Source organism: Carcharodon carcharias (assembly GCF_017639515.1).
Source record: "Carcharodon carcharias isolate sCarCar2 chromosome 36 unlocalized genomic scaffold, sCarCar2.pri SUPER_36_unloc_1, whole genome shotgun sequence".
Taxonomy (NCBI): Eukaryota; Metazoa; Chordata; class Chondrichthyes; order Lamniformes; family Lamnidae; genus Carcharodon; species Carcharodon carcharias.
In genome coordinates, this window is record NW_024470726.1 from 4,376,652 (window position 1) to 4,393,860 (window position 17,209).

The 17,209-nt window shown below is 49.3% G+C and overlaps 1 protein-coding gene across 2 annotated transcripts; it reads left to right on the forward strand.

The window, feature by feature from the left end:
• The first annotated feature begins 5,125 nt into the window (after window positions 1–5,125).
• LOC121274295 (cyclin-dependent kinases regulatory subunit 1-like) lies at window positions 5,126–16,987 on the forward strand. Of its 2 annotated transcripts, none has more exons than XM_041181530.1 (3): window positions 5,126–5,258; window positions 12,545–12,672; window positions 15,200–16,987. In XM_041181530.1, exons 1-3 carry the CDS (start codon window positions 5,200–5,202, stop codon window positions 15,256–15,258), a joined length of 246 nt encoding a protein of 81 aa, XP_041037464.1. In that variant the 5' UTR covers window positions 5,126–5,199; the 3' UTR covers window positions 15,259–16,987. The 2 variants fall into 2 exon arrangements, with proteins under 2 accessions (XP_041037464.1, XP_041037463.1); XM_041181529.1 differs by lacking the exon at window positions 5,126–5,258 and adding an exon at window positions 5,693–5,897.
• Window positions 16,988–17,209: the final 222 nt, after the last annotated feature.

Below are 17,209 nucleotides of genomic sequence, written 5' to 3' on the forward strand. Positions count from 1 at the left end.
ATCCTAAGGCAACAGCAGAAACTCTTTTGGCTCTAGTGGTCGTGTTTCGGCACCTGACCACTAGAAGTCACACAACTGCGCCAGGAATGGTTTGCCATCTGACACTTCTGGGTGATTCACACAGACGTGATGGGCTCGATCATTTTCCACCTTGCCTGCCTTGTCACACAGGCGGCACTGATGGAGGGGGGAAGAGCTGGGAGGAGCGGGACTAATTAGACAGCCCTTCCAAAGAGTTGGCACCGTCACAATGGGCTGAATGGCCTACTTCTATGCTGTATCGTTTTATTCTATGATCCTACGAGTCATCCAGTCCACTCCTACAGTACTGCTCACTCTGTGTACCCTTTCATATGCTTTACAAGCATCTATTTAATTCAATTTTGAATGAATTTATAGACTGTTTCAACAGCAGGTTTTGGCAAAGTCTTTTACGCTCTAATGACCCCTTGCATCAAGATACTATTCCAAATTCTCCTTTAATTTACTTTTAATGATAATACCTTAAATATGTTCCCTCTCATTACAGAACTGTCTCACCAGAAATACTCCTTGCCTCGCTATTTCAGCATAACTTCATCGGTCTCCTCAACACCCAGCCTCTCAAGACACTCCTTGCAAATCATAGCAGAAATTTGTGGGTATAGTTATGAGGACAGGATTGACAGACTGGGCCTCTTCACTCCCTGTCCAGTTTGCTGATGATGTTATACGTTTCAACGAGGTCACCTCTCATTCTTCCGAACATCGGCCCATTGGTGTAGCGGTAATGTCACTAGACTGGTAATCCAGAGGTCCAGAGCATTACCCTGGGGACATGGGTTCAAATCCCACCATGGCCGCTGGTGGAATTTAAATTCAATTAATACATTTGGAATTAAAATGGAAATCTCAGTAATGGTAACCATAAAACTATCATGAACTGTCTTAAAAATGTCCCTTTAGAGAAGTAAATCTGCTGTTCTTACCCAGTCTGGCCTACATGTGGTTGACTCTTAACTGCTCCTCTAAGATGGCTGGGCATGCCACACAGTTCAAAGGGCAATTAGGGATGGGCAACAAATTCTGCCCTCACAAGCAACACCCACATCCCAAGAAAGAATATTGAAAAAAAATCCTCTCCTCATAAGACAGCTCTCTCATCTCAGGAATCAGTCTTGTGAACATTCGTTGCTTTTGCCTCTCTCAGGCAACTATGACCTTCCTTAGGTAAGGAGAGCAAAACTGCACAGATACTCCAGATGTGGTCTCACCAAAGCCCTCTATAATTCCAGAAAGACTTATAAACTTGCAATAGAGAGAAGCATGCCATTTGCTTTCCTTAATACTTGCTGTACCTGGATCTTAACTTTCTTTGATTTCTGCACAAGGACACCCCAAATCCCTTTGAACACCAACATCGACGGATCGCTCACCCTTAAAGTATATCATGCCTTTCCAGTCTTCCTACTGAAGTGGATAATTTCACACTTCTCCAATTATACGACGCCTGCCCCAAACTTGCCGACTCACTTAGTCCGTCCATCTGGCCGTTTACAATGCTGTTGAGTCGATAAATATTAAAACCAGTTGTTGAACAAGGCACGTGGCCCTGAGTGACACATTGCTGAAGGACTGACTGCCTTCTGCTAAATCGGTAACTGTGAGAAACAACCTGCCTTCAGAGACATTCGAGTTTAACGGCCCTGAGACAGGGAGGAGAGAAATGTTCAATTAGCATTTAAGAATTAGGAGCAGGAGGAGGCCATTCAGCCCCTTGAGCCTGCTCCGCCATTAAATAACATCATGGCTGATCTGATTGTGGCCCCAACTCCACTTTCCTGTCCCCCATAACCCTCAACCTTCTGGTCAACAAAAAAATCTAACTCAGCCTTGAATATATTCAGTGACCCAGCCTCCACTGGTCTCTGGAGAAGAGAATTTCACAGACTGATCACCCTCAGAGAAGAAAATTTCCCCTCATCTCTGTCTTAAATCCTGTTATTTTGAAATTGTGTCCCCTATTTCTAGCTTCTCCCACGGTGGGGGAAACATTCACGCAGCTTCTACCCTGTCAAGCCCCACTCAGGATCTGATATGTCTCAATAAGATCACCTCTCATTCCTTTAAACTCCAGTGAATGCAGGCCCACCCTTCTTAACCTTATTCCTCATAAGACAAATCCCCTTCATCCCTGGAATCAGCCGAGTGAACCTTCCCTGAACTGCTTCCGATGCCAAAACTGTACACAGAGCTTCAGGTGTGGTCCCACCAGTAATGCCCTGTACAGTTGTAGCAAGACTTCCCTACTTTTATACTCCACCACCCCCTACCTTGCAATAAAATTCTGTCACATCTGATTGTTCTCACGAGAAAGCCAAAACAGGGCTTTTGGGTGGGCAAGAGATAATGAACAGCCTCTGATGTAATGCTCTCCCCTTCAAATATCTGGCTAACACTGAGCATGCAGGTTCAAAAAATGATACATGCAGCATGCCACCAAAGAGTGGAAGGAAATCCTTACAAAAGCATGCAATATCTCCAATCCTTAAAAAGACAGGAAAAAAATAGCAGGCAAAAATACTAAACACAATCACTATCCACTTGGATCCAGCTACAAAGCAATAGAGAGAGGTTAAAAAAATAAGCTACCTGATCTTCACATCAGATGTCAACAAATTCCCTTGGATCCTCTGCCAACTTCCAAAGCAGCCTGTCTTACAGTGGCAGAATTATAGAAAATATTTCTTCTGCTGCTTGGCTGGAGGAACGGAGAACACTAATAGAGGGATAGAAATCAGACCTTCATTCGGCTGCAAGTACAAATACAGTTGCAGATCCCAAATCCCATAAGGGAAAAAAAACAGTAGAAACTGGGAAATAAGACTACTGGTCCGAACTATGTTTTCCTTCTTGGCTGAAGCTCCCAATGCTAATGCAACAACCCTTAATCTTTACAGGAGACAGAGCTACTGGGTGGGCCCAGGGGAAAGGAGGAAAAAATAGTTTAAGACATTAAAAATAAAATGCACCAAGATGGGATAATAATTATTCACATAAAAATTGACTCGGTGTAAATATAACTTATTTTTTAAAAATTGTCCACACACCATCTCTTTAACTGAAATTACAGTCCCTGTCAGGGTCAAAGGCTAATTAAACACAGGATTTTCAATCGGAATAAAGTCCTGGACTCTCAGAAAAAGTTTTGGAAAAAACTCTTCAGCTACGTAGAGAAACTGGGTAGGCTAGGGTTGTTTTCCTTAGAGCAGAGAAGGCTGAGGGGGGGGACCTGATGGAGTATACAAAATTATGAGGGGCATAGATAGGAAGAAACTTTTCCCCTTAGTGGCGGTATCAATAACTAGGGTGTACAGATTTAACGTAAGGGGCAGGAGGCTTAGTGGGGATTTGAGGAGGGATCTTTTCACCCAGACGATGGTTGGAATCTGGAACACACAACCTGAGGGGGGTTGGTAGAGGCAGGAACCCCCACAACATTTACAGAATCACACAGTGCAGAAGAGGCCCTTTGGCCCATCGAGTCTGCACCGACACGTGAGAAACACCTGACCTACCTCCCTAATCCCATTTACCAGCACTTGGCCCATAGCCTTGAATGTTATGACGTGCCAAGTGCTCTTCCAGGTACTTTTAAGAATACTTTAAGAAGTATTCAGATGAGCACTTGAAACGCCATAGCACACAGGGCTACAGGCCAGGCGCTGGACAATGGGATTAGAATGGATAGGTGATTGAAGGCCAGCACAGACACGATGGGCCGAAGGGCCTGTTTCTGTGCTGTAAGATTCTATGACTCTAAAAAAGCTTGGGAAAAGTTTTGGAGAAGTATCGAATAAAAGTTTTGGAGAAGTATCGAATAAAAGTTTTGGAGAAGTATCGAATAAAAGTTTTGGGGAAGTATCAGATAAAAGTTTAAAAAAAGAAATAAAAGAGATTTGGGGGTCTCCAGGAGCCAAAAAATCCACCTTTTTCCCTCTATTTCTTCATTCATAAAATTTGAAAAGTACATTACAAAAAACTTGGGAATTGAATATTATGGAAAGTGAAATAAAATTAAACTCTTTTCCCCGAGGAACATTCCACTCTGAGGTACCTCAATGCAATTGGAGGGCCAAACTCCCTCTGACCAATCGCAGGAGAGGGATGGAAGCCAACTGGCCAATGATGGGGCCTTTTGAAAAGAATGTGATCAATAGGAATGTCCCTTCCTGAGCTGATCCGATTTAACGCAAGGCGGGTGCCAGGGCGGCATTTCGAATAGACCAATGGGAAACGCGTGCCAAGGTCAGATGAGGGGCGATCCGATGGGCGGGGAAGGGGGGGCGGAGCGAGGCCGCCGGATATTGAGTGACAAGGCGCGGGCCAATGGAAGCCTGAGTGTGGGCGGGTCGGCTCCGGGCGCGTGGGCCAATCGGAGCGCGGACAGGCGCCAGGTTTACGGTCGACGCACGTGGTGCGGGTCAGCAGACAGAGACGGGCCAATGGGGGAGGCGTGGCGGTTGGACGGTTGAGTGACAAGGCGCCGTGCAATGGGATGGAGCGACGGCCGGGAGCGCAAGCCAATGGAGGCGGCGGGAGCTCGGGGGCGGGACAATGGGGCGCGCGAGCTGTTGGATGCGAGGCAAATTGACAGAAACCGGGCGAATAGGAGCGGGCTGTGTTTGGGTCCTGGAGGGAGATTGACCAATAGGAGGCTGGAGAGGCGGGAGTTAGGGGCCGGCAGTTTAACTGACAGCTCGAGCACCAATGGGTGGGGGGGGTGTACGGGTCAGCTGAAGGAGCGGCGGCCAATGGAGATCGGGGGGTTGGGTCAGATGACGGGCCAATGGGCGGTCAACGGCCCGCTAACTGACAGCTGGTGGAGCAATGGAAGCGCGGACTTGCCGACGGGGACGGACCTATGGGAGAGGAGGGGCGGGAGTAAGGCGCGTGTAGGATCGGCGGCCAATGGGAGCGGGCCATTGGGTGCGGGGAGGGGGCAGGCCAATGGGAGCGGTGAAGGGGCGGGCCAATGGGAGCGGGGAGGGGGCCGATCCGCGAGAGGGCGGGGGCGGAGCAGCGGCCAATAAGGGAGGGGGTGGGGTGTGTGGGCTGACGGACAGACCGCCGGCCAATGGGAGCGAGGGCAGCGGCGGCCAATGGGGAGGTTGCGCGCGCGGGTTCGGAGGCGCTGCGAACAGGCTCGGCGGTTGGAAAATGGATCGAAACGAGATTTATTATTCCGATCGGTATAACGACGGCGAGTTCGAGTACCGGTGAGCGGGGGAGGCCTGGGGGGAGGGAAAACGTGACGTACTGTCCGTTAATTCGTCCTTCTGTGGCGAAACCGTGTTTTTTATATCTATAATCACCGATTTTTCTACCTCTCTTCCCGCCGGACTTTTTTTGTAACTTTGCATTTTAATCCTGCCCCAGGATTCACTGGGACTTTTCTTGCTGCTAAAAAGCTGAAAACTTTTTATTGTTTGTTCAGCCTCTCGTGGCCCACTTCCGGCCTGGGTCCGGAACTTCCGGTCCAGACCCGGATGTTGGCCGTTGGCAACCGGAAGCCGTCTGTCTGTCTGTTGCAGCAAAGCCGCTTTCCCGGGGCCGGAAGCTGCTGACCTGGATAGGGCTTTTTCCCGAGCCTGCTGGCTGATGGGAGTTGTAGTCCCGGAAGTGGCTCTATCAGCCTCTTCCGGTCTACCCCATCAATCACATCATGGCTGGCCTGCAAAGTGTTGTCGGTGAGTCGGTTCTTTAATTCCACACCACCACCACCCTTAAATCCCACACTGGAAGGAGGTCATTCGGCCCATTATGTCTTGCTGGCTCTTTGAAGGAGTAATTCACCTTGTGCCACTACCCCCCCAACAACCCTCTTCCCCCTGGCGTTGCACGTTTTTCCTTTTCAGGTAATGATCTTGGCCTCCACCAGATCCTAGGGAAATCTGGGAAAGGAGAATGCTTTCTCAATGCTGAATGTTGGTGTTTACAGGTGTACTTGTAGATGAACCACAAAGTTAGCATGCAAGTGCAGCAAGCAAGCAGCTAGGAAGAGAAATGACTTGTGGATCTGTAATATTGGGAGGGGGTGGGGGGGGCGGCAATGATGGACAACATGACGAAGAAGTCTCACTACAATGGTAAAAACTGCTGATGCTGGAAATCCAAAATAAAAACAGAATTACCTGGAAAAACTCGGCAGGTCTGACAGCATCGGCGGAGAAGAAAAGAGTTGACGTTTCGAGTGCTCATGACCCTGTACCTGTTCTGTTGAAGGGTCATGAGGACTCAAAACGTCAACTCTTTTCTTCTCTGCCGATGCTGCCAGACCTGCTGAGTTTTTCCAGGTAATTCTGTTTTTGTTCTCACTACAATGGTTCCTGGCAGGAGGTGTTATCCTTCGAGCAGAGATCGAGTAGACTTGGCTTATACTCTCTGGAGTTTAGAAGAATGAGAGATGAAATCATTGAAACATAACGTTCTTAAGGGGTTTGACAGGGTCATAAAGTTATACAGCACAGAAACAGGCCCTTCGGCCCATCATGTCTGTGCTGGCCATCAAGCACCTACCTATTCTAACCCCGTTTTCCACCTCTTGGCCCGTAGCCCTGTGTGCTACGGTATTTCAAGTGCTCGTCTAAATGCTTCTTAAATGTTGTGAGGGTTCCTGTACTGAGCGGCTGTTCCCTGCGCCCCCAGCCCCCACCCCGGTTGGAGAGCCTAGAACACGGTGGGGTCACAGTTTCAGGATAAGGGGTTGGCCATTTTGGACTGAGATGAGGACATGTTTCTTCACTCAGAGGGTTGTGAATCTTGGGAATTCTCTACCCCAAACCTTCACCCCGGAACCATTCTTGTGAATCTTTTCTGCACCCTCTCTAAAGCTTTGGCATCCTTAAGAGTGGTGCCCAGAATTGGATACAATTCTGAGGCCAAATCAGATTCCTTGGGAAATGTGGTTTATACAAAAAAAGAAAGAGACCGGTTGCCTTTTCTGCTCTAAAACTGGACTTGATGACGTGTGGCAGCTCGCTGCTACCCTTCCTCGCCCACCTCCAGCTTCACAGGAGCTTGACTGACGCGATGTAAATCATTTGGATGGACTGTGAGATGTCCTTTCATCAGGTGCTAACAGTCTTAAGAAACAACCTGCACAACAAAGGCTCTGAAATGACCTTCCATACTTCAGGTGTCATTTGTGTCATTAGAAAGCAGCTGCCATAGATAGATAATTTGATTATTAATAGTCATTAATTAGTTTATTAATAATTCATTTATTAATAGTATAGAACTTGAGTATTGCTGAAAAAAGAGACATGTTGAAGCTTTTCGTCTTGTACTCAGGACACTTGCAAGAATACTAATATAAGGGAAAAACGACAAATTATATTGTATGTGAAGAGAGTACTGATTGTTTGGCAAGTGGCGTTGCCATGGAGAAATGTACCACTGATGGTGACTGAGAGTTAACTGCCAGACATTGGCAATCTAAATTTAAACCAGGCAGCTTGACCCTGATAGCCAAGGTATTGCACTGAGGAATGAGTCAGTGAATGGCTGTCACTTATTTTGTTTAGCTGAAACAGGTGCAATGTGTGTACGTGTTCTTTCTGTCTGCAAAGAACAGAGACTTTTGTATTAATGTATGTAGCTTCCAGGGCACACAAATGTGCCACATTGCGAGCCCAACTGATAATCTTAAATTGGTTGTCAGCATGACAAGTCCCCCACTCTACCATCACGACCAAGCCAGGGAATCAACCCTGGTTCAATGAAGAGTGCAGGTGGGCATGCCAGGAGCAGCACCAGGCATTCCGAACAATGAGGTGTCAACCTGGTGAAGCGAAAAACACAGGACTATTTGCATGCCAAACAGCGTAAGCAGCAAGTGATAGACAGAGCTAAGCAATTCCACAACCAACGGATCAGATCTAAGCTCTGCAGTCCTGCCACATCCTGTCATGAATGGAGGTGACAATTAAATAACTCACTAGAGGAGGAGGCTCCACAAATATCCACATCCTCAATGATGGAGGAGCCCAGCACATCAGTGCAAAAGATAAGGCTGAAGCATTTGCTACAACCTTCAGCCAGAAGTACCGAGTGGATGATCCATCTCGGCCTCCTCCAGAGGTCCCCAGCATCACAGATGCCAGTCTTCAGCCAATTCGATTCACCCCACGTGATATCAAGAAAAAGCTGAAGGCACTGGATACTGCAAAGGCTATGGGCCCTGACAATATTCCGGCAATCGTACTGAAGACTTGCGCTCCAGAACTTGCCGTGCCCCTAGCCAAGCTGTTCCAGTACAGCTACAACACTGGCATCTACCTGGCTATGTGGAAAATTGCCCAGGTATGTCCTGTACACAAAAAGCAGGACAAATCAACCCTGCCAATTACCGCTCCATCAGTCTACTCTCCATCAGAAGTAAAGAAATGGAAGGGGTCATCAACAGTGCTATCAAGCGGCACTTGCTTAGCAATAACCTGCTCACTGACGCTCAGTTTGGGTTCCGCCAGGGCCACTTAGCTCCTGACCTCATTCCAGCCTTGATTCAAACATGGACAAAAGGGCTGAACTCCCGAGGTGAGGTGAGAGTGACTGCCCTTGGCATCAAGGCAGCATTTGACCAAGTTTGGCATCAAGGAGCCCTAGCAAAACTGGAGTCAATGGGAATTGGGGGAAAACTCTCCACTGGTTGGAGTCATACCCAGCACAAAGGAAGATGGTTGTGGTTGTTGGAGGTGAGTCATCTTAACTCCAGGACATCACTGCAGGCGTTCCTCAGGATAGTGTCCTCGGCCCAACCATCTTCAGCTGCTTCATCAATGACCCTCCTTCCATCATAAGGTCAGAAGTGGGGATGTTCACTGATGATTGCACAATGTTCAGCACCATTCGCGACTCCTCAGATACTGAAACAGTCCATGTCCAAATGCAGCAAGACCTGGATTAGGCGGCAAGTAACGTTCGTGCCACACAAGTGCCAGGCAATGACCATCTCTAACAAGAGAAAAGCTAATCATCGCCCCTTGATATTCAATGGCATTACCATCACTGAATCCCCAATTATCAACAACCTGGGGTTTACCATTGACCAAAAAGTGAACTGGACTAGCCAAATAAATACTGTGGCTACAAGAGCAGGTCCGAGGCTGGGAATCTTGCAGTGAGTAACTCACCTCCTGACTCCCCAAAGCCTGTCCACCATCTACAAGGCACAAGTCAGGAGTGTGATGGAATACTCTCCACTTGCCTGGATGAGTGCAGCTCCAACAACACTCAAGAAGCTCGACACCATCCAGGACAAAGCAGCCCCGCTTGATCGGTACCCCATCCACAAACATTCACTCCCTCCACCACCAACGCACAGTAGCAGCAGTGTGTGTACCATCTACAAGATGCACTGCAGCAACTCCCCAAGGCTCCTTCTACAGCACCTTCCAAACCCGCAACCTCTACCATCTAGAAGGACAAGGGCAGCAGACACATGGGAACACCACCACCTGGAAGTTCCCCTCCAAGTCACACACCATCTTGACTTGGAAATATATCGGCCATTCCTTCACTGTCGCTGGGTCAAAATCCTGGAACTCCCTCCCTAACAGCACTGTGGCTGTACCTACACCACAGGACTGCAGCAGTTCCAGAAGGCGGCTCAACACCACCTTCTCAAGGGGCAATTAGGGACGGGCAATAAATGCTGGGCCCAGCCAGCGATACCCACATCCAGTTAAATGAATTAAAATTAAGATAATTCCTAGCACATTAGGGATTGTTTAGCGAATGTTGTGCAATTGCAGAATCGCATCTAATTTTGGACACTGTTTCAAGCTTTGCCAGCACAATGAGCTGGTGAGAGGGTACAGTCTGTACCCTGCTCGGTGCAAACAGCGATTCTCAAATTAGTTTAGCGAGAAAGCTTCATGGCAGCAGGTGGCGCATAGTGATAGACAATCATGAAAATAAAAGTAAAGTAGAAAATAATACAAAAATTGCACGATTATGGACATTTCAGTTTCCAAATAATTACAAAGCATTGGAAAATACGGATCTCCTCCCATTTACAGAACAGAAATGAAAGGTGGACCACGCCCTGCATCTTGTAGGAAAGTCATTGTCATGTTAAGTTCATTTATTATCAACCATTTACAGCCAGTTTCTGAGTTTGATAACGTAGAGGACTGGGCTGTCTCTATTTGCTTGCAAAATGCTGTCCTTTCTCCTTAAATCCATCGCACGTTCACTTGGGTGTGGCTGTGGTTTGAGATCGTGGCAATGGCACGAGTTTTTTTTTATCGAAGTCCAGACTCCGCTTTATCCACATTTCAGCAAAGGAACGCACATTCGGTTGCTCAAAATCTCTTAAGACCATAAGATGTAGGAGCAGGAGTAGGCCATTCAGCCCATCGAGCCTGCTCCGCTATTCAATGAGATCATGGCTGATCTGATAACCCTCAACTCCACTTCCCTGCCTTGTCCCCGTAAACCTTGATTCCTTTTCTGATTAAAAATCTGCCTATCTCAGCCTTGAATATACTTAATGACCCAGCCTCCACAGCCCTCTGCGGTAAAGAATTCCACAGAGTAACAACCCTCTTGAGAGAAGAAATTCCTCCTCATCTCTGTCTTAAATGGGTGACCCCTTACTCTGAGATTATGCCCTCTGGTCCTAGACTCTCCCACAAGGGGGAAAATAACCTCTCAGCATCTATCCTGTAGTCCCCTAAGAATCTTATGTTTTAATAAGGCCACCTTATCCGAATTAAATGAAATTCATTATTGGAATTAAATTAAGTGACCTTGCCTTATTAAATTCTGTATTGCCTACGATCAGTTCCCAGTGCAAAGTTATTACTTTATGTCTGTTCGGGTGATCGTTCATCTAGCTAACTGGATTTTCGAGCCCCGGGGGCAGTTTTGACCACACTCACTTGGATGCCGTGTTAGCTGTGACTAGTTGGTGGCCCTCTTGCCTCTGAGTCTCGAGGCTCCAGGTTACATACGTATTAGGAACAGGAGTGAGACCACTCGGCCCCTCGAGCCTGCTCCGCCATTCCATAAGATCATGGCTGATCTGATTGTAACCTCCACCCCACATTCCCGCCTACCCCCCTGATAATCTTTCACCCCCTTGTTAGTCAAGAATCCATCCACCTCTGCCTTAAAAATATTCAAGGACTCTGCTTCCACCGCCTTTTCAGGAAGAGAGTTCCAAAAACTCACGACCCTGAGTGAAAAAATTCGCCTCGTCTCTGTTTTAAATGGGCGACCCCTTATTTTTAAACAGTGAACCCCCCCCCCGCCCAGTTCCAGTTCCAGATTCTCCCACAAGAGGTGCATCCTCTCCACATCTGCCCTTGTCAAGACCTCTCAGGATCTTATATGTTTCAAAGTAGGAATTAGGTTCAAGTTCTACACCAGAGTTCGAGCACAAAAGTCAAGGTTGCTGCTCCGCTGGAGGTGCTGCTCCGCTGGAGGTGCTGCTCCGCTGGAGGTGCTGCTCCGCTGGAGGTGCTGTGTTTCGGATGAGATGCTGAAGTCTGAGTGCTCATGTGGAGGTAAATGATCCCATGGCACCAGCTTTAAGAAGAGCAGGGGAGTTTCCCCCAGTGTCCTGGGGCTATTTATTATCCCTCAACCAACAGCACTAAGAAACCAGGTTATCTGGATATTACCTCAGTGCTCTTTGTGGGATCTTGCTGTGCGCAAATTGGCCGCTGCATGTTTCTTTTTTTATTCATCTACGGGACGTGGGCGATGCTGGCTGGGCCGTCATTTGTTGCCCATCCCTAATTGCCCCTTGAGAAAGCGGTGGGTGAGCTGCCTTCTTGAGCCGCTGCAGTCCCTGTGGTGTAGGTACACCCACCGTGCTGTTAGGGAGGGAGTTCCAGGATTTGGACCCAGCGACAGTGAAGGAACGGCCGATATATTTCCAAGTCAGGATGGTGAGTGGCTCGGAGGGGAACTTCCAGGTGGTGGTGATCCCATGTGTCTGCTGCCCTTGTCCTTCTCGATGGTAGCGGACACGGGTTTGGCAAGTGCTGTCGAAGGAGCCTTGGTGAATTCCCACTTCACAAGCACATCATTGACTGTCAAGCACTTTGAGATGTCCGGTGGCTGTGAAAGACACTATATAAATGCAAGTCTTTCTTGCAATTCTGATGTCCAGAGCAGACCAAGAGAGAGGAGAGACGCTTGCATTTACCCAGCCGATGTAGTCCTTTCGAAGTGTTATGGTGGGGTCCATACACTCCACAGGATCTTACTGGGTACTTTTTAAGCGGTTTTTGCTGTGATTTAATATTCGGTTTGCAACAGGAGTTTCTATATGTGTGAGATCTGGTGCAAAGTCATAGTCTGGGTGGTGGTGGGGGGGGGGGGGGTGGGTGGCGGGCGCGGTGTGGGTGGGGGTGTGGTGTGGGGCGGTGGGGTTGCGGACTGAGGAGGCCACTGCACTGAAGAGTTAAAATCTCCAACTGTGTCCTGGCTTCACATGTTGCTGGCAAGTTTTACACCGAAACGGTTAATACCTTCCTTTCACTTTCCCCAGTCACGTCATGCTACCCAAGAAGATAGCAAAGCTGGTCCCCAAGACACACCTCATGTCCGAGACCGAGTGGAGGAACCTGGGAGTTCAGCAGAGCCCGGGCTGGATTCACTACATGATCCACGAGCCAGGTAACGCCGGCTGGCATTAGTCATTAAAATACGAGTGAAGCGAGATTTCCACCACCTCCCAAGCCCTACCCTAAGCCCGTTTGGACTAATTCTCGCAATCACACCTCTTGGCCCTATTAGCACTTATTGGAACCTGAGTTTTGCTGAAAAAGGTGACACGTCGAAGCTTTTTGTCTTGCACTCATCAGGACACTTTGCAAGAATACCAATATAAGGGGAAAACAATAATTTATATTGAATGTAAAGAGAGTGCTGATTGGTTGGCAAGTGGACTCTGATTGGTAGAAGCGTTGCCAGGGAGAATGCACCAGTGCTGGCGACTGAACTTAACTGCCAAGCATTGTTTGAAATTTAAACCCTGATTGGACAAGGCATTTTGCTGAGGAATGAGTCAGCGAATGGCTGTCACTTATTTTGTTCAGCTGAAACAGGCGCAATGTGTGTACATGTTCTTTCTGTCTGCAAAGAACAGGGCCCCGTGTACTAATATATGTAGCTTCCAGTACCTGCAAATGCCCAACACTTTCCCCTTATTCTGGTATTCTTGCGAGTGTCCTGATGAGTGCAAGACGGAAAGCTTCAACATGTCACTTTTTTTCAGCAATACCCGATGTTCTGCACTACCAAAGTGTCTTGCAAAGTTTTGGATTTTCAAGTTAGCATCTGACTGATGACTACACTGGTAAACGCAAGACTCCGTCTGCAAGAAGATCTGCCTGTACAGCCTCAGAGGACTTCCCACTCAATCCCCAGTCCTTGCTATGCTGTTATCCAGTTGGATTCAGCAACCCTACACCAGGGTAGGGCTGATGGACAGTTCAGCCTTGGCTCCCAATCCTAGATGTCACCAGGTCGCTCCGGCTATTCTTGTCGTGTGACGGGGGGGATTTGGCCTGGCTGTGATGCCCTCCGTGGTCAAATAGCCTGTGGACATTCACTGTCTTGGCTCGTCACGAGGCTGATGGTACTGGAGTCGGGAGCTGCTAAGAAGCTGTAATCTGGCAAGGGCAGTGAGACGAGGGAAGTTTGCCTGTCAGATTATGCACTGTTGAGAATGTGACAGGTTGCTGCGATAGGGCTGGGGTGTGGCTCATGTGGAGCTTTTCTGTCACGTTCACTGTGTGTGCTCTTTGTGAGTTCATCAACCTAAGCTCTTTCAAAATTCTCCTTTATCTTAATTTGAACCGAGTCCCGTTCACTCTGTGCTCACTGACTTAGACCGGCAACACTTCCATTTTAAAATTTTCATCCTTGTTTTCAATTCCCTCCTTGCCAACAGCCAATCTCTAACTTCATCCTACACCCCTCCCTATCTCTGTAACCTCCTCCAGCCCCTACACCCCTCCCTATCTCTGTAACCTCCTCCAGCCCCTACACCCCTCCCTATCTCAGTAACCTCCTCCAGCCCCTACACCCCTCCCTATCTCTGTAACCTCCTCCAGCCCCTACACCCCTCCCTATCTCTGTAACCTCCTCCAGCCCCTACACCCCTCCCTATCTCTGTAATCTCCTCCTGCCCCTACAGCACTCCCTATCTCTGTAACCTCCTCCAGCCCCTACACCCCTTCCTATCTCTGTAACCTCCTCCAGCCCCTACACCCCTCCCTATCTCTGTAACCTCCACCAGCCCCTACACCCCTCCCTATCTCTGTAACTTCCTCCAACCCCTACACCCCTCCCTATCTCTGTAACCTCCTCCAGCCTCAACACCCCTCCCTATCTCTGTAACCTCCTCCAGCCCCTACACCCCTTCCTATCTCTGTAACCTCCTCCAGCCCCTACACCCCTCCCTATCTCTAACCTCCTCCAGCCCTACACCCCTCCCTATCTCTGTAATTTCCTCCAACCCCTACACCCCTCCCTATCTCTGTAACCTCCTGCAGCCCCTACACCCCTCCCTACCTCTGTAACCTCCTCCAGCCCCTACCACCCTCCCTATCTCTGTAACCTCCAGCCCCTACACCCCTCCCTACCTCTATAACTTGCTCCAACCCCTACACCCCTCCCTATCTCTGTAACCTCCTCCAGCCTCTACCCCTCCTCCCTCCCTCTCTCTGTAACCTCCTCCAGCCCCTACAGCCCTCCCTATCTCTGTAACCTCCTCCAGCCCCTAGACCCCTCCCTATCTCTGTAACCTCCACCAGCCCCTACACCCCTCCCTATCTCTGTAACCTCCTCCAGCCCCTACACCCCTCTCTATCTCTGTAACCTCCTCCAGCCCTGACAACCCTCTGAGATCTCTGCGCTCCTCCAGTTCCCATCGCTTCACCATTGGCGGCCGTGCCTTCAGCTGCCTGAGGCCCTGAGCTCTGGAATTCCCTCCTTAAACCTCTCCATCTCTCTCTCTACCCCTTTAAGACGCTCCTTAAAACTGACCTCTTTGACCGAGCTTTTGGCCGTCTGTCCCAAACATCTCCCATTTCGTTCGATAATGTTCCTCTGAAGCCCCTAGGGAGCGTTTCACTACGTGACGGGCGCGAATGGAAATGCAAGTTCTTTTTGTGAGCTGCCTTGTTTTCTTCCTTAGAGCCTCACATCTTGCTGTTCAGGAGGCCCCTTCCAAAGAAAGAACTCGAAGCAATCTGACCACCTGGACCTGGACGCCAAGCGCCCCCTCCAACACGAAGCCCCTTGTCTCAGCTCCAACCAGCCAGATCTCTCTGCGGACCGGAACCCTGGGAGCCAGGATTATAGTGACCGCCTTCTCTCTCAAACCACTCTCTTTTCTCGTTTTCATTGCACCGTTTGTGGAAAGACTCAGCCCGAAACCTTCGACGCTACAAATCCAGCTCCTCCCACCCACCCACCGCACCCCCCCCACCCCCCCAACTTCTCAGTAGAACCACAGAACAGACCGACCCGTGTGAAAGGCCCTTTTGAATGACCGCTCGCTCCAGAATGCCTGCCTCCTTCTCGGGCCCAGCCACCATCTTTCTTTTCTGGTGTTACAGACGTCTTGGGGGCAGGGTTCCCCCGGGTGGGTGGGAGGTGGGCATCATGGTCACTCCGGGACCCCAGCTGTGGTCAGTTATCCTACACCTGCCACCATCCCCCCCCAACCCCCTTACCCCATTCCCGTGTGCACTGGCTAGCTCCAGCCTGGGTGACACCCACCCTCGTAGACAATTGTGGTGGTGGGCATGCGACCATCAACCTATGGTGCAAGCCCAACCGTCTCCTGACAAGGCCGGACTGAAGCGGCTCAAGCGGCCCCCTCTGCCTCAGGCGGAGTCATCCCCCCCCTCCTCCAAATTTGGACAGTGCCCACAAGGGAGTATTCCCAAGCCAACCACACACCCCCACCCCCCCTCACCCACGCGGGCGCAGGCGGCCGGATTTCGGGTGCCCCCATCATGGCAACTCCAGGATCTCAGAGGCCAGTCGGATCTTCCCCTTGTCTTCGTCTTGTTTTGTGGCCTCCAGCTGCCCTCTGTCCATCAGACATAGGAACAGAAATTAGGCCATTCGGCCCATCGAGTCTGCTCCGCCATTCAATCATGGCTGATAGGTTTCTCAACCCCGGACGGGGGCGCAGCCACCAACAGGGCCCAATCTCTGGACGTGTGATGCAGTGACTGGAGGGAGACCCCCCCCCTCTTCTGTCCCAGTGCTGCTGCTGCTGAGGAGGAGGAACCTGTGGGGGAAACCTGCTGCGATTAAGGTTTTACTTCATCGTCAGATTATTTTAACCGTTATTTTTTTCATGAATTTTCCCCCCCATGTTCCTGGTTAATAGGAGGAAGGCCATTCAGCCCCTCGAGCCTGTGCCAACATTATTCCAATCCTGGCTGGTCTGTATCTTAACTCCAACTGTCAACCTTGGTCCTGTAACCCTGCATCCATCTCGGTTCTGAAATTTTCAATTGACCCCACTGCAGCCTCAACAGCTTGTTTTGTGGGAGTGGGGGGGAGAGCTCCAGATTCCCATTCTCCCCCTGTGTGTGTGTGTGTGAGGAAGTGCTTCCTCTCATCACCCCTGAATGGCCTGGCTCCCATTTTAAGGTCCTAACCCCCTTGCTCTGGACTCCCCACCCCTCCACTAGAGGGAATAGTTTCTCATTATTGACTCTATTGAATCATTTAATCATCTTAAACCCTTTGATTAGGTCACCCCCTTAATCTTCTACACTCACGGGAATACAGAGCAAGTTTAATTAATTCGTTCACATCATTTATTGTGAATCCCTAATCGCATTTAAGAGTCAACCACACGACTGTGGGTCTGGAGTCCCATGTAGGCTAGATCCAGGTAAGGATAGCAGATTCCCCTTTCCAAAGCAGATGGGTTTTTTATGACAATGGTTTGAAGGTCATCATCTGACTTTCAACTCCAGATTTTTGCTGGATTGGATTCAAATTTCACCATCTGCCGTGGGATTCGAACCCAGGTCCCCAGAGGATTGGGCGGGGGGCGTCCGCTGGAATACTAGCCCAGTGACAATACCACTATGCCACTGCCTCCCCTTATTTCTGCAACCTTGCCCTGAGGTTAGTGGTGCATTCTGACTTTGCCACGACCAGTTGACTGTTTCATGAG

Bases quoted from the DNA above. Each gene is read 5' to 3' on its own strand.
- LOC121274295 (XM_041181529.1), top strand. From the start codon at position 5,803: ATGTCTTGCTGGCTCTTTGAAGGAGTAATTCACCTTGTGCCACTACCC. The intron at 5,898-12,544 runs GTAATGATCTTG...CACTTTCCCCAG, and splicing joins TGCACGTTTTTCCTTTTCAG to TCACGTCATGCTACCCAAGA. The intron at 12,673-15,199 runs GTAACGCCGGCT...TTTCTTCCTTAG, and splicing joins CTACATGATCCACGAGCCAG to AGCCTCACATCTTGCTGTTC.